The sequence below is a fragment of the Saimiri boliviensis genome, chromosome 6 (assembly GCF_048565385.1).
Source record: "Saimiri boliviensis isolate mSaiBol1 chromosome 6, mSaiBol1.pri, whole genome shotgun sequence".
Taxonomy (NCBI): domain Eukaryota; kingdom Metazoa; phylum Chordata; class Mammalia; order Primates; family Cebidae; genus Saimiri; species Saimiri boliviensis.
Window position 1 is genome coordinate 125485374 of NC_133454.1, and position 26089 is coordinate 125511462.

The 26089-nt window shown below is 54.4% G+C and overlaps 3 protein-coding genes across 5 annotated transcripts; 2 read left to right on the plus strand and 1 right to left on the minus strand.

The window, feature by feature from the left end:
• Positions 1-44: 44 nt before the first annotated feature.
• On the plus strand, positions 45-1735 carry BANF1 (barrier to autointegration nuclear assembly factor 1). Of its 3 annotated transcripts, none has more exons than XM_003937726.4 (3): positions 45-127; positions 824-962; positions 1215-1735. In XM_003937726.4, exons 2-3 carry the CDS (start codon positions 840-842, stop codon positions 1359-1361), a joined length of 270 nt encoding a protein of 89 aa, XP_003937775.1. In that variant the 5' UTR covers positions 45-127; positions 824-839; the 3' UTR covers positions 1362-1735. The 3 variants fall into 3 exon arrangements, with proteins under 3 accessions (XP_003937775.1, XP_010346654.1, XP_003937774.1); XM_010348352.3 differs by having other exon boundaries at positions 57-153; positions 1215-1489; XM_003937725.4 differs by having other exon boundaries at positions 114-184.
• Positions 1736-8705: 6970 nt separating this feature from the next.
• On the plus strand, positions 8706-10215 carry CST6 (cystatin E/M). Its single transcript, XM_003937724.4, has 3 exons — positions 8706-9023; positions 9540-9665; positions 10029-10215. The coding sequence occupies exons 1-3, from the start codon at positions 8784-8786 to the stop codon at positions 10110-10112; spliced, it is 450 nt and encodes a 149-aa protein (XP_003937773.2). The 5' UTR covers positions 8706-8783; the 3' UTR covers positions 10113-10215.
• A 3303-nt stretch (positions 10216-13518) lies between these two features.
• CATSPER1 (cation channel sperm associated 1) lies at positions 13519-22407 on the minus strand. Its single transcript, XM_003937729.3, has 12 exons — positions 21246-22407; positions 20414-20626; positions 19330-19443; positions 18951-19098; positions 18582-18673; positions 18307-18450; positions 18062-18125; positions 17817-17889; positions 17640-17700; positions 15785-15860; positions 13695-13809; positions 13519-13545 (listed from the first exon to the last, which is right to left on the minus strand). Exons 1-12 carry the CDS (start codon positions 22405-22407, stop codon positions 13519-13521), a joined length of 2289 nt encoding a protein of 762 aa, XP_003937778.1.
• Between the last annotated feature and the right edge of the window lie 3682 nt (positions 22408-26089).

A 26089-nucleotide genomic window follows, 5' to 3' on the forward strand; every position in this document is an offset into this window, starting at 1 on the left:
GGGCGTCTCAACTCTATAGCCCTAACTGGCTAGAAGTGCCCAACGTGGAGGGTTTTTTTTTTTTTTTTAAAGGAGGCTCTTGAGGCGACCCGGAAGCGGAAGTGGAAGAAAGTTCTAGTGGCTTGAGGTATCGGCGGGAGCGGCCGGGTGGCGGTAAGAACCGTTACGGGAACTGAAGCTGCTGGTGAGCGCCAGCCGCAGAGCAGGGCCCTGGCTAGAGGCCAGAGGGGTTGCGGGGAGAATGGGATGAGAGGCGCCGCAGGCGCTGGGGTGGGCCCTTGGGTAGAGCTTAGCCGCGCTGCGGGGAGGGGGCGGGGCGCGGCGCGTGTGAGCCGGCCCGCGGGAGGGGGGCGGAGCTGGGGCGCGGCTTGAACTCCGTGGGCGGGGAGCGAGTGTGCGGAGCGCTTGATTTGCGCTTTGCTCTGTGGGCAGAGAGACTCTTTGGTTAGCTTTCCTTGCCAAGTGGCCGGTCCAGGCAGGGTCAGTGCCTTCTTGGCTCAGCCAAGGTCACAGAGGGAGTGACAGCTTCCGGGCAGCCCTGGTTACTGACTCTGGGAATCTTTCCACTTACCCGTTTGCGCCACCTGTTAGCCAGGATCGTTTTTCCTCTGGGGCAAGATCAAAATCCAGATCCTGCAGGGAGAAACTTCTCTTCAGAATAGTAGGGAAGTATCCTGGACCTCAGTTTTCTCCTTTTTTGATGAGGGACATCGAGCAAGCCACCATAACGCCTGGCTTAGCTTCCTCTTACTATGAGATTGCTAGTGAGCCCTTAGGAGTTCCAGGTCTTCAGCCCTAACCTTCCTTTTTTTGGGATTTCTAGATTAAGCCTGATCAAGATGACAACCTCCCAAAAGCACCGAGACTTCGTGGCAGAGCCCATGGGGGAAAAGCCAGTGGGGAGCCTGGCCGGGATTGGTGAAGTCCTGGGCAAGAAGCTGGAGGAAAGGGGCTTTGACAAGGTGTGGGGTGGCTGCGTGTACCTGGCACAGGCTGAGGGTGGGAGGGAGGTGAGTCCATCTGCTGTGGGGTGGATGGTGGAGTATAATCTGAAGAGACTGCCAGAACCCGGGCACCTGGTAGAGAGGAGATGGGGGCAAAACCCGCCCTGCTTCCTGAGCTTGTGTGCTCTGAATGGCACAGGAATGGCCGACTTGCTCTTATCCCTCACTGAACACTGAGCAGTACATCCCTTCCTTTTCTCTGTCTCTCAGGCCTATGTTGTCCTTGGCCAGTTTTTGGTGCTAAAGAAAGATGAAGACCTCTTCCGAGAATGGCTGAAGGACACTTGCGGCGCCAACGCCAAGCAGTCCCGGGACTGCTTTGGATGCCTTCGAGAGTGGTGCGACGCCTTCTTGTGATGCTCTCTGGGAAGCTCTCAGTCCCCAGCCCTCATCCAGAGTTTGCAGCCGAGTGGGGACTCCTCCCCTGTCCGCTACAAAGGAAAAGATTGCTATTGTCGTCCTCACCTCCGACGTACTCCAGGGTCTTTGGGAGTCTCCTCCGCTAACCATTTCAACTTTTTTGGATTCTCGCTCTTGCATGCCTCCCTCTTCCTTTTTCCCTTGCCGGTTCCCTGGTGACAGTTACTGGCTGTCCTGAATGGATTCCTGGCCCTGTCCCTCACCCCCACCCTCACTTTCAGTCCGTTTGATACCATTTGGCTCCTTTTTTGGCAGAACAGTCACTGTCGTTGTAAAGTTTTTTAGATCAATAAAGTCAGTGGCTTTCATGACTGGGCTTTGTGCATTGAAAAGCAAGTGGGCTGGGAGTTGCCTCTCCTCCAGGGACTGACCACGTCTCCCTCAGTCCTTATCAGTGCAGACCGAAACTGGCAGCTTCCCTTCCACTCCCAGAGGGCAGCCACCCTAGCCATGTAGGCCTCAGGCAGGTGACTTGGAGTGTCTCAATCCCCAAGTGATGTGGGAGAGAGTGTGGGTGGATCTTTTCCTGGGAGCCATCTGGACTGTGCTCCAGATGTCAGTTAAGTCAACAGCTGGGCTAGGCAGCACCTGGTGGAAAAGTCAGTGGGAGTCAGAGGTACCAGACAGAGGGTGGATTGGATGTGGATGTGAGTTCACCTACCAGTCATCGTATCTGCTCTCCTGGCCTCTGGCAAGGGTAGGCAGGGGGCTTGCCATCTTCCCTGATCTCTTAGGAAGGAGAAAGAGCACAGGCATCACAGCTGGAAGCATGTGAAGGGATTACACCTCAGTACATTTTAGTCCTTTCTATTTGTTTACTTTTAAAATTAGTAGAGACAGGACCCTGTTTTATTGCCTAGGCTGGTCTTAAGCAATCCTTAAGCCTCCCAAAGCTCTGACTGTAGATGTGAGCCAGTCTACCTGGCCAGCCTTATTATTTCTTGAGCACTTAGTATGAACCAGACTTGAAGTTAAAATCTTTGCAAATATTTTTTTCTTTTACAATAATAAATCATTATATTCTCTTTTACAGGTGAGGAAATTGAGACTCAGAGAGGCTGATTTGCCCATGGACTTGCTGTTGGGAAGTAGACAGACTGGAGCTCAAACTAGCTTGGAAACCCTTGAACCTGGCCATGTCTCCCTTGGTCATGTGGCTTATCCTCTCTGAGCCTCAGTTTCCCCACTTGGAAAATGAGGCGGTTGTAGGGAAAGGATATTTGTAGCAATATAAACAACAAAGGACGATTTCCAAAGCATATACAGAACTGTAATCCAGAAAAAGGTGGACTGGCCGGGTGCAGTGGCTCACACCTGTAATGGAGCACTTTGGGCAAGCGGATCACCTGAGGTCAGAAGTGTGAGAACAGCCTGACCAACGTGGTGAAACCCCATCTCTACTAAAAATACAAAAATTAGCCAGTATGGTGGTGGACACCTGTAATCCCAGCTACTCAGGAGGCTGAGACAGGAGGATCACTTGAACTCAGGAGGCAGGGTTTGCAGTGAGCCAAGATCACGCCATTGCACTCCAGCCTGGGCGACAAGAGTGAAACTCCGTCTCAAAAGAGACAGACACAACAGAAAAATGAGAAAGACCCAGGACAGCCTCAGAAGAAGGTTCCCTCCCAGTAAACAAGGACAGGAAAGGTGTTCCATATTGCTGGTAATCAGATGTTGCATGCCATTAGCACCCACCTGACTGGCAAACACTTAAGTTGGACAATACCAAGTATTAATGAGATAATGAAGAAACAGGAACTGATACCCAGCTGGTGGGAGTATAAATTGGTCTAAACAGTTTGGGAAGACAGTTGGGTGTTATTTAGTAAAACCGACACACCCTGTGACCAAGCAGTTCCGCTCTCAGGACTGTGCCTTGAAGAAATCCCCGAACACCTGCACCAGGACCTAGATGAGTTCACAGCTGCATTGTTGGGAGCAACACTAGTGCTGTCAATACTTGAGTAAATAGGCATTCATGCCTAAGGACACTGCACGGAGGTGAAAATGAACAAATGGTAGCTGTGTACAACACAGGAATCTCAACAGCAAATGAAGCACATCAGATTCTTAGGAATTCCTACGTAGATGGTAAAACTAGAAAGCAAAGGAAATGATTATTGTAAATAGTAAAGGAAAAAAGTCTACAGCGACTATCTTTGGGGGAGGGTATGGAGGAGCTTGAGGGTAGGCTTGGCACTTTCTGACCTGTCGGGTGGTAGTACAGGCATTGACTGAATGTGGATGTTCTGCGCCCTGTTTTGTGTGTTAGTTACATCTCAGAACAGTAGGAAGATAAAAGGAAAACCAAAAATAAAGACCTGAACCTAGAACGATTGCGTGATAGGTCAGAAACTAAGTTGTTATTTGTAGGGATGAGAGTTTCATGCAAGGCTGGGGCTGGGAAGTCAAAGTGGCCCATCCTGAAGGGGACACCAGGTGGCTGCAGTAGGGCCCAGCTTGTGCTTCAGGCTGCTTTCTGGGAGGGTGCTGGTCTGAAGCTCGGCTGAGGTGATCACAAGGGCTCTCTCTGGAGTTTCAGACTGTTTCTTTTTCTTTTTCTTTTTTTTGAGACGGAGTCTTGCTGTTGCCAGGCTGGACTGCAGTGGTGCGATCTCAGCTCACTGCAACCTCTACCCACTGCAACCTCCACCTCCCAGGTTAAAGCGATTCTCTTGTATCAGCCTCCTGAGTAGCTGGGAATACAGGTGCATGCCACCATGCCCAGCTAATTTTATTTTTTTTTATTTCTGGTAGACAGGGGTTTCACTGTGTTGGCCAGGATGGTCTCCATCTCTTGACCTCATGAGCCACCTGCCTCGGCCCCCAAAAGTGCTGGGATTACAGGTGTGAGACACTGCCCAATCCAGACTGTTTCTGATGTCTTCCCGGATAAGTCCCCTCAGCCTTGATCCTTGTGCTGTGATGCTGTCGCAGGCCTGGCGTGCTTAGGTGGGGGCTTTGCAGGGCCCTGGCCTCGCCACACTTGCCCTGATGCTGCCAGATTGTTGCTGGTGCTCTGTGAGGTCATGGAGACCCCCTCCTCCACAGCCCTTCCCCGGGCTCCTGCTCACGATGGCCTCCTGGCTTGGCCTCGCCTGGCTCTGGCATTGGGGCCCTGCTGGAAGCCTGCAGCTCATGCTGTCTGCCTTATTTCCTTGTCCTCTGCCTTCCCTGGCTCACCCACAGACTTTGCCTCAGAAGCGGGTGGAACCCGCTTTCTCATCTCTCCCTTGGGGCGCAGGCAGTGTGTGTACTAGGTGGCTGACCACGAACCCTTTATCAGGACTCCAGATTGCATCCCACACAAGTTCTTGGCTCTGCTCTGGGACAGCAGTAGACAAAGGGCACCTAGAATGTAGCTTGTGACAGCCTCTCAGATCCAGCCTGACTCAGCCAGCAGGACAAAGGGACCATGGCTTGGAATGCTGACACAGAAAGCAGACCTGAGTGGTGAGGGGTAGGAGTCAGGTTGGCTAAATGTCAGCCCATGGTGACCAACGGGACATGCCTGACCACTGTGGAAAGGATGCGAGTGGGTCCAGAAATAAGCAAATACGCAGTGGCCCCAGCCCCACACCTAGCCAGAGCTTGACCCTCCCCAGCCGGTCTAGTCATGCATGCTCAGAGCCAGCCTAGAACTTGGTGTGAACCCGGCCCATGCACTCCAGGGTCCTGAAGGGCTCCTGCTGCCCCCGGAAAAGAAGTAGGGGTAGGCTACCTGGACCGCCACAAGCCCTGCCCTGCGGCAGCCTGGTGAGCATGGAAGGCTCCCAGTAGGTGCTTGTGACTGCTGATCCCCTTCCAGGACAGTCCTTCCCTGCAGGGACCAAGGCTCTTTCCTGTCACTCTCAACCTTGACTGGTGGCAGCCTTGAAGAGCCAGCCAGGCCCGATTCGGGGCCTTTGCTCCTCATGTGATCTGGAACAAGTTGCCTTACTGCTCTGAGCTACAGCCTCCTCTGCCAGCTGGTGCAGGGTTGTGAAGATCAAACAGTGAACCAGCGGCGCTTGGGAGCGCTGCTCCCCAGAGGGGAGCTTTCATCCCTGTTGGATTACAGGTTTCCTTGCTGAAAGATCTCCTTTCCAGAACATGGGGCTGCAGAGCCCTGGGGGAGGGAAATATCCTCTGCCCAATTGAAGGTTCCAGGAAGAGGGTTCTGGGGGAAGCAACAAGGCCTTGGAGGGCCTGATCCCAGGGTGAAGGAGATGTCAAGAGCCTGCCCTGGTTATCACCACCCATCAGGCCAGGGGCAAGAGAGGGGTGTTGTGGACAACCTGGGTTGGGGTGTCTGGGCCACTGCAAAACTGGAGGCTGTGCCCTGTGGCCAGTGCATTTGGCCAACCTCAAGCTCATGCTTGGCCCAAGCCTCCTGGAAGCCAGAATGGTCGAGAAGGGATGGAGTCAATCCCTGGGAAAGTGCTCAGGGACCTCCCACCTGCAAGAAGCAACCCCCACCCATGCACAGCAGACCTCATACCCCTGTAGAGCAGCCCAGGACTTGTGCACCAGGACTCACCACTAACCTTTTGACCTCCCATTTCCTCCTTGTAGGAAGAGGTAATAATCATTGCCTCTGCAGAGCCGCTATAGGAATGAAAGAACATATATTGAATCCCTGGGACAAGGCCTGTCACATAGCAAGTGCTCTTGTAATTGTTAATGCCCTCCTCCATCTTTTCTCACCAAGATACCACTTCTAGCTGTGTGACCTTAGACAAGTGTCCCGACCTCTCTGATTAACTTTTTCATCTGCAAAATGAGAATAATATGTACTACCTCAGGGTGCTTGTGAGAATTCATCAGTGGGTGAAAAGTGCTTGGAAATTGCTAGGTTGTAGTGCAAAAGAGTCCCTGGCATCAGCACAAAGCAGCGGCAGGTGGGGTGAGTGCCCTTGGAGAGTCGCAGACAGGCCTTGGCTAGTTTTTGAGAGTGCTGTTGGAGGTACCTGTGGCCATGGCTAAGCTCCAAGTGATGAGAAAGCAGGCCTAGGGGAGCTGCCACTCTCACCTTGCACCTGTGGCGCGATCCTGGGATTCTTCCTCTACCCCTCCCAGGCTCTTAGCTCAGAGTCCCGGCCAGGCTTCATCCTCCTCATCAACTCAAGCTCGGCCAGCACTTCCACAAACTGGAATCTGTCCCTTTAAGGCAAACACCTGAGCCCTCCAGGAACTTGTGACAGTTCCTTGGAATCCCAGGAAGACGGCAGAGTTGGTTTTCCACAGCTGGGCTGAGGAAGTGAGGGAGGTAGCAGGCTGGCAGCTGCCCTGGGTAGTGAGTGACTGCTCTGGTGTAGGTAGGTCTTGGTGTGAGAAGTCACCTCCTTTTGTGGTCCTGGGATTCTGAGGCCCAGAATCAGGAAGGGAGGGTGACACACTGGATGCCTACATGTGATGTTCATCACAGTCACGGCTGCCAGCTGCTTTTCAGGTACTGTGACCTAGCGCCTCTTCTAAGCCCCAGTGAAGCCCCTGGAGGCTGTAAGCATTTCAAGATCTTAGTGTCCCGGGACAGTGAGCCCCTACTCACTCCACCCAGCAACATGGAATGACAAGTACAAACTACACTGAACTCTAAAATGCAGACGAAGAATTCCAACAAAGCCTGCCTGTAATCCTAGTGCTTTGGGAAGCTGAGGTGGGAGGATCTTGTGATCTCTTGAGGCCAGGAATTTGAGACCCACCTGGGCACTACAGTGAGACCCCATCTCTACAAAAAAATTTTAAGAATTAGCCAGGTGTGAAAAAAAAAAATAACCAGGCATGGGGGCATGCTCCTGTGGTCCCAGCTACTTGGGAGGCTGAGATGGGAGGATCACTTGAAGCCAGGAAATCAAGGTATAGTGAGCTATGATAGTGCACTCCAGCCTGAGTGACAGAGCTCTGTCTCACACACACACACACACACACACACACACACACACAAAATAATAATAATCAACAAAATCCAGACTTTTCCTATGTTGAATACTTGAACACTGCTTTTCATCTGTTCCTTTTTTTTTTTTTTGGAGACAGGGTCTTGCTCTGTCACCCAGTTGAAGTGCAGTGGTACCATCATTGCTCACTGCAGTCTTGACCTCCCAGACTCTAGCAATCCTCCCACCTCAGCCTCCTGAGTAGCTGAGACCACAGGTGTGCACCACCATGCACAGCTAATTTATTTTAGATCTTTTGGTAGAGATGTGGGCTCATTATATTGCCCAGGCTGGTCTCAAACTCCTGGCCTCAAGTGATCCTTCCAAAGTCCTGTGATTACAAGTGTGAGCCACTATGCGATTAATAGATTACCACCCTGATCTATTAATTAATGATGAATGGAGTCTTTTTTTTTTTTTTTTTTTGAGATGGAGTCTCCCTCTGTCACCCAGGCTGGAGTGCAATGGCTTGATCTCAGCTCACTGCAACCTCTGCCTCCCAGATTCAAGTGATTCTCGTGCCTAAGCCTCCTGAATAACTGGGATTACAGGCACCCACCACCATGCCCAGCTAACTTTTGGTATTTTTAGTAGAGATGGGTTTCCACCATGTTGGCCAGGCTGGTCTTGAACTCCTGACCTCAAGTGATCCACACGCCTCAGCCTCCCAAAGTGCTGGGATTACAAGCGTGAGCCACCACGCCCAACCTTCTTTTTTTGAGTCAGGGTCTAGCTTTGTGGCCCAGGCTGGAGTACAGTGGTGAGATCACAATTCACTGCAGCCTCGAACTCCTGGGCTCAAGTGGTCCTCCCATCTTGGCCTCTCAAGTGCTGGGATTACAGGCATGGCTAGGCACATGAATCACTCACGCTTCAGGCTGGTTGTCAGGCAGCGCTGAGCTGGAGCATCTCCTACTCGCCTGCTGTTTATGCAGCACTAGGCCCCTTGTAAACACTTTACCTGCATCAGCTCACTGAATCCTCACAACACCCATTGTACAGAAGAGGAAACTGAGGCAGCGAGTGGTTAAGTGACTTCTCTGAGGTCACACAGCTGGGGAATGGTGGCAACAGTAAGAGCCTGTGAAGAGTTGTGGTTGGTAGTTCATTCTGGACAGCCCTCCAGACAGTTCCCATTCGGGAACCGTCCCTGTACTGGCACTTGTTGGGGACTGTCGCAGTCTTCTCCCTCCCTGGCCGGGTGTGTTCTGGTGGACAGGGAAGCGTCTTGGCACGCGGGTGCACGCCGCCCCCTCGGCCTCCTGGGCTCCCCGAGCCTCGCAGGACCCCGGACGCCCGCGACCTCGAGCCCCGCCCCAGCTCCGGGCCGCGGGGGCGAACCGCGGGCGTCGGGCGGGGCGGCGGAGCGGGTAAAAACGGCGCCGCCCCAGGCTCGGCACTGACGACTCCGACTACGACTCCGACAGCACTGACAGCTATGGCGCGTGCGAGCCTCCCGCTGGCGCTGGGCCTGGCCCTGGTAGCGTTCTGCCTCCTGGCGCTACCTCACGACGCCCGTGCCGGGCTACAGGGGCGCATGGTCGGAGAACGCCAGGACCTGTCGCCCGATGACCCTCAGGTGCAGAAGGCGGCGCAGACGGCCGTGGCCAACTACAACATGGGCAGCAACAGCGTCTACTACTTCCGAGACACGCACATCCTCAAGGCGCAGAGCCAGGTGCGGCGGGCCACGGGCGGGGGGCACCGGGCCCAGGCGGGGGAGGCCACAGGTGCTGCCCGAGCGTGTGTGAAAGGGGCCCGAAGGCGCAATCGGGATATTTTCATGCAATATCTAAAAAATCGAATTAATGCCAAAACTCCATGATGAACAACCATCTAAATTTCAAGGAAAGACAGAATCCAACCCTGTATCACACCACCTGCCTCCCTGGCTGACCTGGCCCTAGTCTCTGCCCTGATGGGGTGGACTGGGGAGGGGAGGCAGATGGGGACAGTGGGCAGCTCTCCAGGTGGGCCATGTCTGATGACTGCCCCGGCTGCCAGTGGGGCTCAGCCTCCAGGTCTCTCCACCCCGAATCCCCACCAGAACATCCACCCCCGCACCCAGGTCTGAATCATCCCCTCTCCCCTCCCGCAACCTGAGTGCCTGGGGGCAATGGGAGAATACCCCAGGAGGTGAGAGGTTGGGATCAAGGGTCAAGACCCCTGACCTGCCCCTACCCTATGTCCCCAGCTGGTGGCCGGCATCAAGTATTTCCTGACGGTGGAGATGGGGAGCACAAACTGCCGTAAGACCAGGGTCGCTGGAGACCACCTGGACCTCACCACCTGCCCCCTGGCGGCAGGGGCGCAGCAGGAGGTAACAGCGGGGCTCCTTCAGCCCCAGCCCTCCCCAGAGCCTCAGGCCCTCCCATTGTCCAGCCTGAACTGGTTTGGCTGAACACGCAGCTATCTAGATGTCTGGCTGAACCTGTTGGCCTCCTGGATGAGTCAGCCTCCGGGCCATGATGGGGTGCAGAAAGGAGGCTGGGGCTTCCCTCAGGAATGGGGAAGTTGGCTACCAAGATCTGGAGTCTAGCCCCAGCCATGTAGCTCAACATCCCTTGGGCCAGTAACTGCCCCTCTCTGCCCCGGAGCAGCATGGCAGGCAGAGGGCTGGCTGCTGGGAGAAGGTGGATGGAGGCTGGGCTTACCCCTCCTTCTCCCCATATTCTCTCTACAGAAGCTGCGCTGTGACTTTGAGGTCCTTGTGGTTCCCTGGCAGAACTCCTCTCAGCTCCTAAAGCACAACTGTGTGCAGATGTGATAATTGCCGGAGGGTGAATGCCATTGGGTTTGGAGCCACGGTGGAGGGCACTTCAGGTCCACGGGCCACAACTGTCACAATAAATGGCCAGTGCCGCTTCTTGCATTGGTTTCTTCTAAGTGCTTCACTTCTCCCCCCAGCCCCGACTCCTACTTCTGGCAGCTCCCAGCTCCCCGGCCCGAGCTGAAAGGGCACCCTGCCACCTGCAGCAAAGCTGCTGCTGTCCCAGTCCAGACAGTGCTGAAGGTGCAGGGCCGAGCCTCCAAATGTGGAGCCCCCTAAACACCCCAGCATCACAGGCATAGAGAAGCAAACCTCAGAGCCAAACACACAGCCAGAGACTCCCAATATTCTCAGAGGTAAGGGGTGGGGGCAGACTCACAGAGAAGGGGTGATGCTCTGAACAGGGCCAGCTGCCTGGGAGCATTCTGAGGAGTCGTCTGTGCTCTGCTCCCACTCAGCCCCAGGAGGGACTCATGGGTGGCATATAGGGCTTCAGCCAGGTGGTGTCCTCACTCAGGACACTGAGCTTCCAGCCTATAAAGATTCCTCCACCTGCATGTGGCCCAATGATGGCAGAACCCCTGCAGGCCAAGAGACCATGAAGGCCAGGACAGTGCCTCTCAAGTCCACGCTGTGGGCTCCACACCACAAAGATGCCTCTCATGCCTTGCCCTGGGCGTGACGCCTGGATGGGGCTGGACTGGGAGCCCTAGAGGGGCAGAGCTCGTTACCACCCACAGGAGGGATGAGGGGACAGATTCAACCTAATGTCATTTAAAGAAAACAGCATTGCAGGCGGGGTGCGGTGGCTCACGCCTGTAATCCCAGAACTTTGGGAGGCCAAGGCAGGTGGATCACGAGGTCAGGAGTTCAAGACCAGCCTGGCCAAGATAGTGAAACCCCAACTCTAAAAAAAAAAGAAAGAAAAAGAAAACAGCATTGTGGCCAGGTGTGGTGCCTCACGCCTGTAATCCCACCACTTTGGGAGGCCGAGGCGGCGGATCACGTGAGGTTCGAGACCAGCCTGGCCAACATGGCAAAACCCCGTCTCGACTAAAAATGCAAAAATTATCTGGATGTGGTGGTGGGTGCCTGTAATCTCAGCTACTCAGGAGGCTGAGGTAGGGGAATCACTTGAAGCTGGGAGGCAGAGGTTGCGGTGAGCTGAGATCTCGCCACTGCACTCCAGCCTGGGAGACAGAGCAAGACTCCATCTCAAGAAGGAGGAGGAGGAGGAGGAGGAGGAGGAGGAGGAGGAGGGGAGAAAAGAGAAGAAAAACAAAGAAGACAGCATTGCAACATTTGCACACCTGAATTTGCAGCTACAATTCATGCCCCCAACACATAGACACATGCACACACCCAAAGCACAGCACACCAGACATACACACACAGACACCCAGAGCACACACTCATGCTGGCAGATATCACACGCACTCCCAGAGAAACACAGCCTAGCAACTCATAAGCACAGAAGCAACACGCCCTAGAGAAACAACCTGGAGATGTACACACAAAACCTAAACACAACCCAAGGCCACACCCAGAGGTGTTCCTCAGAGGCACAAGCACACACCCACACCTGGGACAGGGGCCTTGGGGACGCTAAGTGTCGGCACCATCAGGCCCAGGCAGGCAGCACTATAGTGGCTGCGGAGAGCATCCGAACGTCCCTTCCCTTCTGACAAGGCCTCACACCCTGCTTGTGCCTGCCTGGTCCCCTGTCCAAGGCTGGGGCCTAATAAGCAGCAGCCCCAGCTCCCGGGCCCTGCCCTCTGCCTTCAGAGGCCATATTGGGGTGGGGATGGGGAAGTGGAAAGTAGGCACTGGCTCCCATCTGGGAGTCGGCAGCTGAGGGGGTGGCATTTGACAGGAGCTGGGGACCCAGGAGATGACATCCTGCTCTGCTGCTGCCCAAGCCTGTCAGATGGGGCAGCTCAGACAGCCCAGGGTGTGCAGCGGGGGGGCCTGCTGTTTGGAAGGTCTCCCCTGTGCCACCAAGCAGGGGCTCCCAGCATGGGGCGGGCACAGGGTAGGTGGCAGGAAATGCCTGTTGAATGAATGTGTGAGGTGGTGGGGAGAGGCAAGGCCCAGAGACGCCTGCCAGGTGACCTCTCCGCCCTGGAATCTGTGCCCAAATCCCAGATGGCATTTCCTCTGCACAGTTTATTCCAGAACCCTGGGTTGGGCCAGACCAGGGAGGGGGCATGCTTCTTCTGTCCTGGGGCCCTGGAAGCTCCAGCACTGACTGGCCCAGAGATGGGAGGGTTGGCAAAAAACAATTGCCCTTCAGCCCCTACTCCTGACTCCCTCCGGCCTGCAACACACCCTGGCTCTGCCTCTGCTAGAGGTGAGATGGCTGCTGTAGATCATGGAAAACCCTCCACCCAGGGAGAAACCCCCAGGGCCAGGGCTAGGCTTGAACTTGACTCAGTGCTAGATCTCCAGCACCCAGCATAGGCCAGTGTCCCACTGTCACCCCCAGGCATGGGGACAGGGGCTCTGGACATCAGCCTAGGCTCAGACTCTAAGTCGGGGAGCTCATCTAAGCCCTAAAGCAGGCAGTGGAGTGCAGTCTTCAACCTCATTCCCTGCTTCCCTCTCCCAGCAGCAAGATCCTCCCCACACCCCTGCCTGCCCCCTTTCCCTGAGGCCAGAGGACTTGAGCAGCCCCCACTCTACCACCCCTCAGTGCGGCTCTAGAGTCTGACTCCAGGAAGGGCAGGATGGCAGTGACCTCTGACCTCTGGGTTCCCGTTATCCCCATCCAGAAGGCGCTCTTCTCCAGGAGCTGAGGGTCCTGGCAGAATTGAGTTTCTGCGCTCTGGGCCCCCATTCCTGGGGCCCACTGGTCCCCCAGGCCCTAGCAACCCTCGGCTGTTCCAGCCCATTCTTTATTCTCCTGACTCTGGGCCAGATGGGCCTTCCTCCCCAAAGCAGGGTTACTGTGTCCTCAGCCCTCCCGGCACCACCGGTACCTGAGCCCAGACCACGTTCTACCTCAACCTTCCGGCTGCTGCTAATGTCCTGCTGGGCTGAGCTAGGATGTGGGCCCTGGTGGGGCTGGAGGGGATCCAAAAGCAGCCACTTTCACATACAACGCTGGCACACACACAATGCTGGCACACACGCAATGCTGGCACACACACGCAATGCCGACACACACGCAACGCTGGCACACACGCAACGCTGGCACCCGCTCGGGTGTGCGTGTTCGCCAATTCCTTCCCTGTGCCTAGGTCCAGTCAGTGAGGACATGGAGCCTCCTGGGGTTTAAAAACTCTGTTGGGGCCCCAACTCTGCAGGGCTCAATCATTCCAGCAGATCTGGGGATCTGCTCCAGCGCACCCAGGCGGGCAGACTGCCAGGACTGAAGTCTGTATCTGGTGTTCTTTTCCTGGGGTCAGTTCCTGAAGTCCTCATCTCCAACCTGTGGAGGTTGGTGGGGCACAGCTGGGTGAATGAGCCAGCACAGCCTCTGCCCTCCCAGATCCCCATGGGAATGTTACTCAAGGCCACTTCTGGCTACAAGCCCCTGGGTTCCCCTCGCTGGCCCCTTCCTGTTCCTGCCTGGTTCACCTCAAATGTGGTGTCCACAATCTCATCGACTATGGCTGCCTGGGAGCGGAACTTCTGCTGATGCTGCTCCACGCTCGCCACCAGCTGCAGGTAGAGGAACAGTAACTCCTGCTGCCTGTTGGTAGGGGGATGCAGAGGCAGGGGCTGGGCTGACCTGCCAGCTGGGCTTCCTGGGCCCCAAAGCCACCCAGAGGCTCTTCTTGCCTGCCTCCTCCCTGCACAATTTATGTGACCACCTCCTTTCCAGGAGGTCTCCTTTTCCACATACAAGAAAGCCCCACGTCTGCCTGCAGCACAGAGGCTTCCGGCTTTGTTTATCCTCCTAACTGCCCATCCCTCCATCCTCCCATTCATCTGCCCCGTACCTCTCCATGCACCCACTCGACCATCCACCCATCCATCCACCCACCTCCTGATCCAGTCGCTCACCCATCTGGCTCTCCAGCCACTCACAACTCACCGCCCCCTCCATCCACCTGCTCTTCCCTGTAGCCACCCTCGCAACCCATCGACACCTTCCATACTGTGTAGTCAGTTACCCACCTGTCCTTCCACCCACTCGTCCACACACCACATTACACATCCTTGACCCATTCACACCCTTGCTCCATCTTGTCAACCCATTCATCAAATAACACTGGAAACTAGAGGCACTGCAAGGGGCTTCAAGGAGATGCAGATGAACGAGAGACTTTGCCCTCAGAGCCGATAGCTGCTGACACTCTAAGGCAGGTGTCCCCAAACTACGGCCCTCGGGCCGCATGCGGCCCCCTGAGGCCATTTATCTGGCCCCCCGCCGCACTTCAGGAAGGGGCACCTCTTTCATTGGTGGTCAGTGAGAGGAGCACAGTATGTGGCGGCCCTCCAATGGTCTGAGGGACAGTGAACTGGCCCCCTGTGTAAAAAGTTTGGGGACGCCTGCTCTAAGGCATGAACTTGGGTGCTGAGGGTCCCGGAGGAGGGAAATCTTGCCCAGTGCTGGGGATCTGGAAAGGCTTCTGGAGGCAGTATCAATGAGCTGAGTTTGAACGATAAGTGAAAGGCTGGGCGCAGTGACTCACACCTGTAATCCCAACACTTTGGGAGGTTGAGGCAAGCAGATCATTTGAGGTCAGGAATTTGAGACCAGCCTGGCCAACATGGGGAAACCCCATCTCTACTAAAAAAGTCCAAAAAAAAACCAACAACAACAAAAAAATAACCAGGGGAGGTGGTGCATGCCTGTAATTCCAGCTACTCAGGAGGGTGAGGTGGGAGAATTGCTTGAACCCGGGAGGTGGAGGTTACAGTGAGCCTAGATTGTGCTACTGCACTCCGGCCTGGGTGACAGAGTGAGGCTGCCTCAAAAAAGAAAGAAAGAGGGAAGGAGGGAGGGAGGGAAGGAAGGAAGGAAAGAAGGAAGGAAGAAAGGAGAGAGAGAAGGGAGGGAGGGAAGGAAGGAAAAGAGGGAGGGAGGGAAAGAAAGAAAGAGAGAAAGGAAGGAAGGAAGGAAGGAAGGAAGGAAGAGAGAAAGAGAGAAAAAGAAGAGAGTTTGCCAGGCTTGGGCCGGGCTCCTGGTGCTCCAAGGCCTGGCTCCCCAGAGATCCTTCTCATGAGGACAGCATGAGTCCCCAGCTGTCCTGGTCTAGCTGGTCACTCAAGTAGACAGGAATGGAGGTTGAGCATCTGGGTTCCAGGCCTTGACCTAAGCTGTTCGTCCAATCGCCTCATCATCCCTCCACCCCAGCTGAAGTCCACTCATCCTCTGTGGCCCAACACAGGTCTTTAGATGTGGGGTCCTCATGAGCGGGGGCTGAGTCTGTGTCCTCTTTGGGTCCCCGGAGCACTCACAGGGACCACCCTGACAAAGGTTGGGGATGGTTCTGGGGTGAAGGAATGGGTGGAGTCCTTGCTGCTGGGATTACCCAGGTGGCATACACCCCTCTGGATGTGCAGGAGCCACTCCGGGTCTCCATGCTACACCCACAGTCTCATCCACAAGTCTCAGCACTCCATCCCCTTCCAGAGGGCCGGCCATGCCCCTTCTCCCCAGCCCTTCCAGCCAGGCCTTGCCCTTCGACACTGGCCTCGCTCCCTTCCTGTTTCCTCACTTCTGAGTCATGGTCCCAAACTTCTTCTCGATGAGTCGCTTCAGCATGGTGCCTTCACTCAACACCTCTTTGGGCTCTGGATGTAGAAAAAGAAGGGTGAGGTCAAGAAGATGCCTAGATGTGGAGAGGAGGCAGAGGAACCCCCTGTGTCAGGAAGATAACGGCTAACGGCGTTGCTGTCCAGGCTGCTCCAGGAGGCTGCTTTTCCAGGCGTGCAGCTCTATGCAGTTCTTTTTGTTTGTCTGCCTGTCCGGCACCCACCCCACTTCTTTCTGGTAGAAGTACCCCCATTTGCCTGAGGAACCAATCACTCCTACACCTTTTCAGTCCACATCTTTTGGCTGAGGTTAGCCCCACCCTCCAGCTTCAAAGACAGGTGACTTAACGCCTGGCCAATCAGAACCTTTTTTTTTTTTTTTTTTTTTTTTTTTGAGCTGGATTCTCGCTCTGTCTCCCAGGCTGGAATGTAACGGCGCAACCTCGGCTCACCGAAACCTCTGCCTCCCAGGTTCAAGTGATTTTCCCGCCTCAGCTTCCCAAGTAGCTGTGATTACAGGCACCCACCACCATACCCAGCTAAGTTTTGTATTTTTATTAGAGATGGGGTTTCACCATGTTGGCCAAGCTGGTCTTGAATGCCTGACCTCAAGTGATCCACCCACCTTGACCTCTCACAGTGCTGGGATTACAGGCGTGAGCCACCTCGCCCAGCCTCTTTTTTTTTTTTTTTTTTTTTTTTTTTTTTTTTTTTTTTTTTTTTGAGACGGAGTTTCGCTCTTGTTACCCAGGCTGGAGTGCAATGGCGCGACCTCGGCTCACTGCAACCTCCGCCTCCTGGGCTCAGGCAATTCTCCTGTCTCAGCCTCCTGAGTAGCTGGGATTACAGGCACGCGCCACCATGCCCAGCTAGTTTTTTGTATTTTTAGTAGAGACGGGGTTTCACCATGTTGACCAGGATGGTCTCGATCTCTCGACCTCGTGATCCACCCGCCTTAGCCTCCCAAAGTGCTGGGATTACAGGCTTGAGCCACCGCGCCCGGCCCAGCCTCTTTTTTAAAACAGAATCTCAATCTGTTGCCCAGGCTGGAGTGCAGTGGCACCATCTCGGCTTATTGCAACCTCTGCCTCCCAAGTTCAAGTGATTTTCCTGCCTCGGCCTCCCCAGTAGCTAGAATCACAAGCACACACCACTAAGCTGGGCTAATTTTTGTATTTTAGTAGAAACAGGGTTTCACCATGTTGGCCAGGCTGGACTTGAAGTCCTGACCTCAATCGATCTGCCTGTCTCAGCCTCCCAAAGTGCTAGGATGAAGGCGTGAGCCACTGCACTTGGCCCCAAGTGGTTTTAAGGTTAGACAAGCAGGGCTGGGTTCAGTGCTCACACCTGTAATCTCAGCACTTTGAGAGGCCAAGATGGGAGGATCATCTGAGGTCAGGAGTTCAAGTTTGAGACCAGCCTGGCCAATATGGTGAAACCCCATCTCTACTAAAATATACAAAAATTAGGTGGGCGTGGTAGCACATGCCTGTAGTCCCAGCTACTCAGGAGCTGAGATGGAAGGTTTGCTTGAGCCTGGGAGGCAGAGGCTTCGGGTGAGCAGAGATCCACTTTAGCCTGTGCGACAGAGCAAGACTCTGGAAAAAAAAAAAAAAAAAATTTTGACAAGCAGTTTAATTGGCTTTGGGAGGATTGTCCTAGAGTCCTCTGGACTAAAGTCCTCCTGAGTCTCAAATTCTAAAACTCTAAAACTGAGCCTGGGACTCTGTGTCTGACTGTGGAAGGTGGTTGGGGGCCTGGAGAGACTGGCCCCCACCGAGGTCGGGCAGATGGGGCCAGGGTAGGCCGAGCTGGTACCTGCAGCTTTGAGCTCTGTCAATGAGTCTTCCAGCAGATTCTTTTGGATCCGGGTAGCCTTCTGGGAAGAAGAGGCCTCAGATCTGCCAGGGTCCCAGGCCTGCGTATCCCTGGAGCCCTCTGGCCTCGCTCCTCCAGCTTCCTGATTGGGTCCACCCATCCCACCCCACTTGGTACCTCCTGCTTCACTTTCTCGGGGACTTTCAGCAGTGCCATCTGGAAGTTATCCACCAGGACAGCAATCAGCAGGCTGGGAGGGGGACAGGAGGGTGCCCTCAGCGAAGAGGCCAGAGGAGAGGGGCACCCTGTACTTCCTGTGGGTTCAGCGTGGCATGATCAGAGTGAGAGGGCTGGGGTAGGGGTCTCAGGGGTGATGAAGAGTGGGGGTGGCACTGGGCAGCAGAGCAGGGCTGGGTCCTCACTTGAGGAAGATGAAGTACTGGATGATGATGTAAACCATGAGGATGGGAATGATGTACCAGGCACCTGGGGGGAGCAGGTCAGAGGGAGCAGTCAAGCTGTGCTTAGGCCCCAACCAGGATCTGCCCCCCCACACCCCGACCCACAGGCATCAGAAGCCCCACTTTGCTGATGGGGTCACTGAGCCCTCAGGGCCAGTCCATCCGGCCAATCCCCTGCCATGCCCGCAGACTGGGGCCTGCCCTACCCTGGGCACGGCTGTCCATGTAGATGAGGGACCAGTCATCCAGCGTAAGCAAGGTGAAGAGGGTGAAGATGGTGGTGAAGATGTTCTGGAAGCGCTTGGGGTCTGATTTGCGGAACAGTGCTCGGAGGACCACGGAGAAGAGGACTGGCTGGTCAGGGCCAATCTCGGCTCTTGGGTCCTATCCCTGCCCCAGCGCCCTGCCCTATCCCCAACCCCCACACCCTTTCCACTGTAGCCCCTCGGCCCCGTCCCCAGCCCCTGCAGCACCAGGATACAGAGGCAGGTAAACATGAGGATGAGGATGGCTGTGATGGATGGCAAGGACTGGCCCAGGGTCCCTGTCACTTCCTGGACACTGTTCAGGAAGCTGTGGGCAGAAGAGCAGGGACTGAGTCATCAGGGTGGGGTGTCTGTACCCAGCAGCCAGAGCTAGTGCTGAAGGCAAGAGGCCCTTGACTTGGTGATTTGGGTGAGTCCCGGCCCCTCTCTGGAAGAATGAGGGGGCTGATTCCAGTGCATGGCAGGAGGCAGAAGCACGCTGGGGTCAGCAGCCTTCTGTGCCCCCAACCCTTGAGCAGGTTACAGTGGATTTCTTGGGGGCCCCGACCTGTGACCCCTCTTCCTTTGGAGCCATGGCCACGGACCTGAGCCTCCGCAAGACCCGGATGGCCCTCAGGACCCGAAGGCTCTTGAAGACCTTGATGATCCGGAAGAGGCTTTGGTGGTAGATGGCGAAGGAGTGGGTCAGCATCAGCACGAAGTCCAGCACAGCCATGGCCATGATGAAAAAGTCTGAGGGCGCAGGGGCACCTGAGCCTGGCAGGATCCCAATGACAGCGCCCACTTCCCCACCCCTCTCTCGATCTGAGCACCCCCCACCCCAGACTAAACACCGGCAGCCATCTGGAAGTTATCCACCAGGACAGCAATCAGCAGGCTGGGAGGGGGACAGGAGGGTGCCCTCAGCAAGGAGGCCAGAGGAGAGGGGCACCCTGTACTTTCTGTGGGTTCAGCCCCACCCACCCAGATTGTTCCAGAAGTCGTAGAAGTACGAGAGGCCCAGGGCGATGATCTTGAGCAGGGCTTCCAACACATAGATGCAGAAGAAGATGGAGTCCAAGACCATGAAGTACCACTCTGCAGGGACACAGGGTGCGCACAGGGCTGTCCCAGCACCCAGAACCCTCTCTCTCCTCAGCATGAGCCTCACACAAGCCCGGATTCCTAGGCTCTCCCCGGTTCTGCTTAAGCAGCTTTGTGACTTAACCACTGCTCTGTGCCTTGGTTTTCTTGTCTTTAAAATGGGGATAACTGTGGTTGTGCACAGTGGCTCATGCCTGTAATCCCAGCACTTTGGGAGGCCGAGGCAGGCGGATCACCTGAGATCAAGAGTTCGAGATCAGCCTGGCCAACATGGTGAAACTCCGTCTCTACCAAAAATACAAAAATTAGCCCGGTGTGGTGGCTCATGCCTGTAATCCCAGCTACTCGGGAGGCTGAGGCAGGAGAATCACTTGAACCCAAGAGGCGGAGGTTGCGGTGAGCTGAAATCACGCACTGCACTCCAGCCTGGGCAAAAGAGCGAGACTACGGCCAAAATAAAATAAAATGGGGATAATTGAAGTCCACTTGATAAGAGTTGTGAGCATTAAATGCATGAACACAAGCCAAGTGCTTAGAATGGAGCCTGAGGTAGCGAGCCGTGCGGCTCCCAGCCTCCACCCTGCTCCATGGCGTCGGAGGGCCCAGCCTTCCCCGGCCTTCCATCCTCTCCCTCCTGGGCCTTCTCCGCTCCCGGCACTTCCCGCGAAGCTCGGGCCCAGGCGCCCGCCGGCTCTCAGACGCACATTTCGAACAGACGCGTCCCCTCGTGGCTGCGGCGCGAACAGCACCGCCTCCCGCCCAGCTGGTCCTCCTGTCTCTGGCCGGCCAGCCGACCTCAGCGGGGTCTTTCTGAGCCGCTACCACCAGGCAATACCATCTACTTCCCAGGGGTGAGGATCAAGTGAGCCGAGTCCTATGAACCGCCCCGCACTGGATCAGGCCCACGGAGGCCCTGGAACAGCACAGTGGCTTCTCCATGGGAACAGGACTCCTTGGCTCTTACCAAGCCGGATCTCGACTTCTGCAAAGGTCTGGGCCAGCAGCATGATGGTGTTGAGACAGACGATGAAGAAGATGAAGGTTTCAAAGGCCAAGGATTGGGTCAGCGACCGGATCATTTCCCGGAAGCCCTGAATGAGATGGTTTAACTTTTCCCACAGCCACTGTAAGAGACTAGTAGACTGTCCCTTCTTGTGGGTCCGCTGGAACTGGCCAACTGAAAAGAAAAGGGCCGGGCGTGGTGGCTCAAGCCTGTAATCCCAGCACTTTGGGAGGCCGAGGCGGGTGGATCACGAGGTCAAGAGATCGAGACCATCCTGGTCAACATGGTGAAACCCCGTCTCTACTAAAAATACCAAAAATTAGCCGGGCATGGTGGTGCGTGCCTGTAATCCCAGCTACTCAGGAGGCTGAGGCAGGAGAATTGCCTGAACCCAGGAGGCGGGGGTTGCAGTGAGCCGAGATTGCACCATTGCACTCCAGCCTGGGTAACAAGAGTGAAACTCTGTCTCAAAAAAAAAAGAAAAGAAAAGAAAAGAAAAGGGATAGAAAGTCAAGTGTGTGCAGGCGTGGGACACAAGGTCCCAAGCACCCTCCCAGCCTGCATCAGCATCCATGATCACTCCCGCCTGCTTGCTGGCCCTCCGCTGGCTAAGCGGCTTCTGTGCTCGCCCTGTGCCTTCTGTAGCAGGACCCAGCCTGTTGGGGATTTGGAGTTGACTTCTGGGGATCCTGAGGGCTCCCACTTCTACGGAAGGTCAGTGTGGGGCCCAGGTCAGGTCTGGAACCTGCACCAGGCAGCGGGAGTTGGCATGAGGGGCCCAGCAAGGACTCACTTTTGCGTTTCCGAGATTGCCCCTCTCCTTTGCCCCAGCTTTCTGAGTCTTTGGCGGAGGTAATCTGGGGATGGAGTTTTTTGGACATCTGGTTAGCATGTGAGTGGATTGCAGTGACGGATGGACTCATGCTTCGGGCCAAACCCCTTGGGTGTGCCACATGAGAGGGGAAGGCTCCTGCATGAGAAGCACCAGGGCTGAGGGCATCCTGCTGTGGTATGGAGAGCTGGGAAAGGCTCTGGACGTAGTCCCTATACTGGTAGTCGCTGCGGAGGTGACTGGGATGATGTGCGCCATGGTGATGGTCTCGGTGGTCTCTGTGGTCTTGGTGCTGGTGGGTCCGGTGGTGGTGGCGCTGTGACTGGTGGGCGTGCTCATTGCGGTGGTGCTCGCCAGGGTGGCGATCACCTTGGCGGTACTCGCCGTGATAGTCAGGTATACCCACAAAGGAAGGTTGGGAAATGGCCTCTCCGTGATGAGGAGGCCTTCCATGCTGTTGGACTTGGCGATGGTGGGGCCCGCCACGTTGGTGGGCTTGGCGATGGTGGGTCCCATCAGGTTGGATCCCGCTAATATCGAAAGCCTCATTTTGGTGGAAGGACTCACTGTAGGCAACAGCTCCATGGGGCAGGTAGGACCCATCACGGTGGGAAGGCTTGTTGCGTTCGTGGGACATGCCAGAGGAAAAGCGGGACAAATTCTCACCGAGATGGTGCTGTCTGCCATGGCGGTGGGACCCCCTGTGGTAGCGGGAGTCACTCTGCTGTTGGGACCCACTGCGTTGGGACACGTCGGAAAGCCTCCTGTCATCAAGGTAGTCCTCAGCATAGGGATGCTGGGAGGGGCCGGCGCCTTGAGGTGGAGCCAGGCTGAAGCCTGTGGGGCTGTGGGCCCTGCCACGATTCCGTGCCTCGTTGTGGCGGTAAGACTGGGGGTCCTGGGAGGAGGAGGCACGGCCGTGGAAGTCTTGGAACTCCGGAGAGTGGCGAGATTCATCACGATGATGGGGCACGCCGTGATGTGACTTGTGACGGTGGTGAGATCCACGGTGGCCTGACCTGTGGCCCTGGCCTGGGGGTGATGAGTGGGAGTGGAAGAGCACGTCTGCGTTATTGGTGTCTGCCATATTCTGAGCCTTTTCAGGCCTTAAGTTTTGATCCATGACTGTGCTGGGAACTCTGGAGGGAAGAGGGCTCAAGACCTAGGCCCAACAGGCCCCACCTGGATTTCCCTTCCTTCCTGAGCCCAGCTCAATGCAAACTGTGGCATTGGGCATTCAGAAAGGCCTGACTATTCTTGCGGAACCCTCCCCTCTATGATGTCACCAGCAGGCCAGGACCTCTTTCCCAAATGCCTCTTCCTGGGCTACAGTTCAGAATCAAGAATGATTGTGTCTAACTCCTTCATTGTAAATGAGGAAGCCGAGATCAAGAAAAGGGAAGGCCTGGACCGAGGTGACTCCACAGGTCACTGGCAAAGTTGGACAAAGAAGTCCCTGGGGCCGGGCGCGGTGGCTCATGCCTGTAATCCCAGCACTTTGGGAGTCCGAGGTGGGTGGATCGCCTGAGCTCAGGGGTTCAAGACTATCCGGGACAACATGGTGAAACCCTGTCTCTACTTAAATACAAAAAATTAACCCGATTAGCCCGACGTGTGGCATGTCCCTGAAGTCCCAGCTACTCCAGAGGCTGAGGCACAAGAATTGCTTGAGCCCAGGAGGCGGAGGTTGCAGTGAGCCAAAATTGTGCCATTGTATTCCAGCTTGGGTGACAGAGTGAGACCCTATCTCGAATAAAAAAATAAAGAAAGAAAAAAGAAAAACAGGACTGTGTTCATTCAGTTGGGTCTTTCTCATTTTTTAACATGACATTGGGGAAGTCTGTTGATAATTTATGAGCATGCGTGGCCTGGGGAGGAGGTTAAGGCTGATGATACCATCCTTGGCCTCCTGAATTCCCTCCCCAGCCTCCCTTTATGTACCAGCAACTGACTTATGGGAGCAAAGAAAACTGAACTAGTGTAATAGAAAATCAGAGGAAAATTTCCTTCTAAAGAAAGAATTTCTAAGTGCTGTGACTCAGCTGCCTCCCTGCTATTTTGCTGTTGAAGTAAACATGATAAAACATGAATTACGCAAGTTAGTATTATGGTAAATTTCGTTTTCTTTTTTTTTTTTGATACAGAGTCTTGCTCTGTTGCCCAGGCTGGAGTCCAGCGGCACGATCTCGGCTCACTGCAACCTCCACCTCCCAGGCTGAAGCGATTCTCCTGCCTCAGCCTCCTGAGTAGCTGGGATTACAGGCGCCTACTACTGTGCCCTGCTAATTTTTGCATTTTTAGTAGAGACAGGGTTTCACCATGTTGGCCAGGCTGGTCTCAAACGCCTAATCTCAGGTGATCCTCCCATGTCGGCCTCCTAAAGCGCTGGCATTACAGGTGTGAGCCATCGTGCCCAGCCCAAATAGACTTTTTTTTTTTTTTTTTTTTTTTTTTTTTTTTTTTTTTCTGAGACGGAGTTTCGCTCTTGTTATACAGGCTGGAGTGCAATGGCACGATCTCGGCTCACCGCAACCTCTGCCTCCTGGGTTCAGGCAATTCTCCTGCCTCAGCCTCCCGAGTAGCTGGGATTACAGGCATGCGCCACGATGCCCAGCTAATTTTTTGTATTTTTAGTAGAGACGGGGTTTCACCATGTTGACCAGGATGGTCTCGATCTCTTGACCTCGTGATCCACCGACCTCGGCCTCCCAAAGTGCTGGGATTACAGGTTTGAGCCACCGTGCCCGGCTCAAATAGACTTTTTTAAAATGGCACATTTACTTGGCTCCAGCAAAATGGAAAAATAACCTAACTACAATTAAGTTGTAATTCTTTATCGATAACCAAGCTTACCAGATTTGTCCATAGACCTGGACCTAGAATTCTCCCCTTTCATTTCATACCCCATTTTTAAAAAGACCCCATATTGGTCTGTTAGACTCATTTGTAAAACACAGAGGCTAATAAGGTATAAAATAGAAGGGCACACAGATGACTAAACAAGAAACTTGCAAAAAGTATGAAATCCTCACAATGAAATTTACTATAGGCTGGGTGTGCTGACTCATGCCTGTAATCCCAGCACTTTTGGAAGCCAAAGTGGGGAGGATCACTTGAGGCTAGGAGTTCAACGCCAGCCTGGACAACAGAGAAAGACCCTCTGTATAAAACTTTTAAAAATTATTTGGGTATGGTGGCATGCTGTGGTCCCAGCTACTCCAGAGGCTGAGGCAGGAGGATCACTTGAGTCTAGGAGGCTGAGGCTACAGCGAGCCGTGATAACGCCACTGCCTGGGTGACAGAGCGAAATCTTGCCTGTTAAAAAAGAAAAAAAGAAAAAAGAAAAAAGGCCAAGTGCAGTGGCTCACACCTGTAAACACAGTACTTTGGAAGGCCAAGGTGGGTGGATCTCCTGAAGCCAGGAGTTCAAGACCAGCCTGGACAACATGGTGAAACCCTGTCTCTACTAAAAATAGAAAAATTAGCGAGGCATGGTGGCGGGCACCTGTAATCCCAGCTACTTTGGAGGCTGAGGCAGGAGAATTGCTTGAACTCAGGAGGCGGAGGTTGCAGTGAGCTGAGATCATGCCACTGCACTCCAGCCTGGGCAACAAGAGCCAAACTCACTGCTTTCTTTGCAGAGATGCTGGTGTCAGAAACTCTTGGAGATAAAAAGAAATGATGCAGCAAAATGTTTGGCTTTATTCAATAAAGACTAGCTCACTTGAAAGTGTTTTAAAAACTGGCCAGACAGGTGGGGTGCAGTGGCTCATGCCTGTAACCCCAACACTTTGGGAGGCCAAGGCAGGCAGATCATCTGAGGTCAGGAGTTCGAGACCAGCCTGGTCAACATGGTGAAACCTGGTCTCTACTAAAAATACAAAAATTAGCTGGGCGTGGTGGCACATGCCTCTAACCCCAACTACTCAGGAGACCAAGGTAGGAGAATCACTTAACTTGGGAAGTGAAGGTTGCAGTGAGCCAGCCTGGGTGACAGTGCTGGGATTATAGGTGTGAGTCACTATGCCCGGCAATATATTTCTTTTTAATTTTAAAAACTGAAAGAAAAAAAAAAAGCCAGCATGGTGGCTCATGCCTGTAATCCTAGAACTTTGGGAGGCCAAAGCGAGTGAATGACTTGAGGCCAGGAGTTCAAGACCAGCCTGGCCAACATAGCAAAACCCCATCTCTACTCAAAATACAAAAACAAAAACAAATGTAGCTGGGCATGGTGGTAGGAGCCTGTAATCACAGCTACTCAGGAGGCTGAGACTCGAGAATTGCTTAAGGTGGCAGTTACAGTGAGTCAAGATTGTGCCACTGCACTTCAGCCTGGATGACAGAGCACGACTCTGTCTTGAAAAAATAAATTTAAAAAAACAAAAACTAATTAAAAGCTCTATATAAAAAACATGGACAGGCCAGGTACAGTGGCTCATGCCTGTAATCCCAGCACTTTGGGAGGCCAAGGCAGGTGGATCACGAGGTCAGGAGATCGAGACCACCCTGGCTAACATGTTGAAACCCCGTCTCTACTAAAAATACAAAAATTAACTGGATGTGGTGACGCGTGCCTGTAGTCCCAGCTACTTGGGAGGCTGAGGCAAGAAAATCGCTTGAACCAGGGAGTCAGAGGTTGCAGTGAGCCAAGATCATGCCACTACACTGCAGCCTGGCAACAGAGTGAGACCGTGTCTCAAAAAACAAACAAACATGGACAAAGACATTCCTCTTTTTTTTTTTGAGATTGCGTTTCACGCTTGTTGCCCAGGCTAGAATGCAATGGCGTGATCTCGGCTCACTGC

What these genes read in the sequence shown, in the direction of transcription:
- BANF1 (XM_003937726.4), top strand. Translation starts at nt 840, where the DNA reads ATGACAACCTCCCAAAAGCACCGAGACTTCGTGGCAGAGCCCATGGGG. An exon ending in AGGAAAGGGGCTTTGACAAG is followed by an intron (nt 963 to 1,214) that starts GTGTGGGGTGGC and finishes TCTGTCTCTCAG; the next exon opens with GCCTATGTTGTCCTTGGCCA.
- CST6 (XM_003937724.4), top strand. Translation starts at nt 8,784, where the DNA reads ATGGCGCGTGCGAGCCTCCCGCTGGCGCTGGGCCTGGCCCTGGTAGCG. An exon ending in TCCTCAAGGCGCAGAGCCAG is followed by an intron (nt 9,024 to 9,539) that starts GTGCGGCGGGCC and finishes CTATGTCCCCAG; the next exon opens with CTGGTGGCCGGCATCAAGTA. An exon ending in CGGCAGGGGCGCAGCAGGAG is followed by an intron (nt 9,666 to 10,028) that starts GTAACAGCGGGG and finishes TTCTCTCTACAG; the next exon opens with AAGCTGCGCTGTGACTTTGA.
- CATSPER1 (XM_003937729.3), bottom strand. Translation starts at nt 22,407, where the DNA reads ATGGATCAAAACTTAAGGCCTGAAAAGGCTCAGAATATGGCAGACACC. An exon ending in GCAATCTCGGAAACGCAAAA is followed by an intron (nt 20,627 to 21,245) that starts GTGAGTCCTTGC and finishes TTTTCTTTTCAG; the next exon opens with TTGGCCAGTTCCAGCGGACC. An exon ending in CAGTACTTCATCTTCCTCAA is followed by an intron (nt 17,890 to 18,061) that starts GTGAGGACCCAG and finishes TCCCCCTCCCAG; the next exon opens with CCTGCTGATTGCTGTCCTGG.